Below are 4,118 nucleotides of genomic sequence, written 5' to 3' on the forward strand. Positions count from 1 at the left end.
TGTATGGATGTGAGAGTTGGACTATAAAGAAAGCTGAGTGCCGAAGAACTGATGCTTTTGAACTGTGGTGCTGGAGAAGACTCTTGAGAGTTCCTTGGACTGCAAGGAGATCCAACCAGTCCATCCTAAAGGAAATCAGTCCTGAATATTCATCGGAAGGACTGATGCTGAAACTAAAACTCCAACACTTAGCTACCTGATGTGAAGAACTGACTCATTGGAAAAGACCCTGATTCTGGGAAAGACTGAAGGTGGGAGAAGAAGGGGATGACAGAGGATGAGACGGTTGGATGGCATCACCGACTCAATGGACATGAGTTTGAGTAGACTCCAGGAGTTGGTGTTAGGCGGGGAGGCTATGTGCTGCGGTCCATGGAGTTGCAAAGAGTCAGACACAGGTGAGTGACTGAACTGAAGAGAACTTATCTGAAAGACGAATAATTCACACATATTTTTAACTGATTTTTAATTCAGAAATTTCTGAATTTCCTTAGTCAATTCTTCTAGTTTAATCTAATCTCCAAATGATAAAGATTTTGGTGGTTATATTTGTCTTAGAAAAGAAATTTAAATCCAAATTTTCAGGGATAAGAATGTTATTGATGAGTGATAGCTCTAGACATGGTCTATGAACCTAGAGAAATACTTTCTTAGAATGAGAGTTTCCCCTCTAAACCTACACCTGTGCTGCCACAGTACTAACCACTTCCTGTCTGTGAAGGCGATTCCCTACCCTGGTCCCTACAGCAGGTGGATGTATCAATTAGAACTCTGGGTTTTGGTGCAGGTCCCTCCTACACGGCTCTCACTGTGGGCTCACTCATTGCACAGAAATACACTGCAGAGTCCTCCAGTTGTGAAGCTGAGATGGTAAGTGTGATGAATTTGCTTGCCTTCTGGAAATTCAATGAGTAGCGACCTTCTGTGGCATTTGCCTTGTTAGAAGAGTCCTGGCGAATGAGAAAGGTCATCACCCCACTGCTGGGTTGCTTGTACCAGCATAGACTATAAGTTGTAATACTGATGTCATATGTGCAGTCCAGGGTCACAGTTTCTTTCTCCTGCACTGACATTGGTGGTTGGTCTTGAGTTACTTTCTGGGCAATACTGGATCCTAGAGGAAAAAAAGATAGAAGTAGAACTGTAGCCATGAAATTAAAAAACACTTGCTCCTTGGAAGGAAAGCTATGGAAAAGCTAGACCGTGTATTAAAAAGCAGAGACATTACTTTGCCAACAAAGATCTGTATAGTCAAAGCTATGGGTTTTCCAGTAGTCATGTATGGATGTCAGAGTTGGACCAGAAAGAAGGCTGAATGCTGAAGAATTGATGCTTTCAAACTGTGGTGCTGGAGAAGACTCTGAGAGTCCCTTGGACTGCAAGGAGCTCAAACTAGTCCATCCTAAAGGAAATCAACCCTGAATATTCATTGAAAGGACTGATGCTGAAGCTGAAGCTCCAATACTTTGGCCACCTGAGGCAAAGAGCAGACACATTGGAAAAGACCCTGATGCTGGGAAAGACTGAAGACAAAGAAGGGTGCAGCAGAAGATGAGATGATTAGATAGTATCACTGCCTCAATGGATGTGAATTTGAGCAAACTCCAGGAGATAGCAAGGAACAGGGGAGCCTGGCGTTCTGCAGTCCATGAGGTTATAAAGAGCCAGACACAGCTTAGCTACTGAACAAAAACAATAGAGATTTAGAAATAAGTGATGTAGAATAAAGAAATTCTACTTTACACTCAGCTAGGCTTCCTTCCCAGGGTAGCCTTAAGACTGCCTGTTCCTTTGGTCCTTCGGTCACAGAGGAGGCACAATCCCATCAGGACCATCCTTACCTAAACACAGTGAAGCCACGACCACCCTCAGAAGGCTGGAGAGAAGCATGTTTCAGCTCTTCCACTAGATGGAAAATATCTTCTTCTTCAATGTCAAGGCTTTGCAAGGTGAGGTGAGCCTGACAGGGTGAGGGAAGGATTGCTGGGTATGTGCTGCTGCTGCCCCACCACAGGAAACAGGGGTGAGTTGATGTAGCAAGTTGATGTAGTTAGTTGAGTAGCAAGTTGATGTGGGTTACATCAACTTCTCTATGAACCAGGTGAGGGTCCTACTCCCCAAACTTCCTTTTGTGTTAACCAGTTCTTTGACTGATGGCAATTACATCTTAAAATAAACACGTTAAATTTGGTATTGCAAAGAAGACACCCCCCCCCACACACACACACACACAATGCTGTGTTGGGTCACTGCTTCTGTGAAAGAAGTGAGTGAGTAACTCTTATTTTAAAATATTGTCTGTAATGTATTATGGAAATAATATAAGTCATACTAACCATGCATCCTCACTTCTGTTTTCAGTTCTTCCAAGGTAGAAATAAATCACTTTATGGTAAGAAGGCAAAGCACTTTAGCTCTTCTATTCTGCCTGTTGTTACAATAATGCTTCTCCTCACTATCAATATTTTCAGTTGCCCATCTTGGGGCCAAAGCAGGAAAATCTAATCACCCTTTACTAAGAAGTTTGGGCTGAGGTTGCAGAGATTGACTCTTGTCACAGAAATCCCTTTTTATTCTCTACTAATTTTGACAGTCCAGCTCTGTTCATGAAAGCCATATTAGATATATTAGGTTTTTTGTTTGTTTGTTTTGTTTTTTTATGGCTTTATTTTTAATTTTGTTTTTATTATTATTATTTTTTTTTACTTTACAGGATATAGATATGTTAGTTTTGTCATTAGGTTATCAAGTCTTTGAATTTATATTCATCCATTAACTCAACTGGGACCATAAATGAGCTGTACCAAAGTGTTATATATTCTGTATGCCCAGCTCTAAAGGAAATACATAGCAGGTGATCTCATACACCTCCATAAGAGAGCTAACCCTAAGATCACCACTGATTCCACCCCCAACCCTACACCTGTGCTACCACAGCCTTAACCACTTCCTGTCTGTAATAAATCTTTGTTGTGTATGAATATAACAGGAAAGCCATGCCTAGGGATATGACTCAACACCATGGCAAACAACTAAGACCCACTGCCTCTCACAGCCTGTTTCTTGATACATTAGCCAAAACTTATCTTCCACTAATAACTCAGTTGGTAAAGAATCCACCTGCAATGCAGGAGACCCTGGTTTGATTCCTGAGTCAGGAAGATCCCCTGGAGAAGGGATAGGCTACCCACTCCAGTATTCTTGGGCTTCCCCTGTGGCTTTGCTGGTAAAGAATTTGCCTGCAATGTGGGAGACCTGGGTTCGATCCCCAAGTTGGGAAGATCCCCTGAAGAAAGGAAAGGTTATCCATTCCAGTATTCTGGCCTGGAGAAATCCATGGACAGTATAGTCCATGGGGTCACAAAGAGTCAGACATGACTGAGTGACTTTCACCTCACTGTTCACTTCACATCTTCCTGACTCAGTAATGACAGCCTCAGTGAAATTGTTTGAAGCATCTTGCAGTGGAATGTCTATTAAGTTTAATGGAACCACATACAGTAGGAATTGATACTGGATGCTTGGGGCTGGTGCACTGGGACGATCCAGAGGGATGGTACGGGGAGGGAGGAGGGAGCGGGGGTTCAGGATGGGAAACACCTGTATACCTGTGGCGGATTCATGTTGATGTATGGCAAAACTAATACAATATTGTAAAGTAATTAACCTCCAATTAAAATAAATAAATTTATATTAAAAAAGGAATTGTTCTCTAAATAAAAATACCCAACTTTTTTAAACAATTGGTTGACTAATAATATGAAATATCATTAATTTCTCTTCATATTATTTAAGTCTTTTAAACTTCTCAACTAAAGGATCCCATGATTGTATTCTGTTACTCAAAATACACCATACCAGAGAAATTCTTTGGACAGTTTCATATCAAACTCTGAATTTATATATTTTTTAATTTTTGAAATGAGTTAGGTATGGGCGGGGGTGCTTCCGCTGGTAGCTCAGCTGGTAAAGAATCTGCCTGCAATGGCAGGAGACCCAGTTCAATTCCTGGGTTGGGAAGGTGCCTTGGAGAAGGGCAGGCTACCCAAGTATTCATGGCTTCCTGGTAGTTCAGTCAATAAAGAATCTGCCTGCAATGAGGGAAATCTGAGTTTGAG

The 4,118-nt window shown here is 41.6% G+C and overlaps 1 gene segment (V, D, J or C); it reads right to left on the bottom strand.

The window, feature by feature from the left end:
* Positions 1-794: 794 nt before the first annotated feature.
* LOC106503879 lies at positions 795-1,890 on the bottom strand. The segment is given in 2 exon segments: positions 795-1,114; positions 1,842-1,890. Coding segments are annotated over 2 exon segments (369 nt in total).
* Between the last annotated feature and the right edge of the window lie 2,228 nt (positions 1,891-4,118).

This window comes from Capra hircus, unplaced genomic scaffold, assembly GCF_001704415.2.
Source record: "Capra hircus breed San Clemente unplaced genomic scaffold, ASM170441v1, whole genome shotgun sequence".
Taxonomy (NCBI): domain Eukaryota; kingdom Metazoa; phylum Chordata; class Mammalia; order Artiodactyla; family Bovidae; genus Capra; species Capra hircus.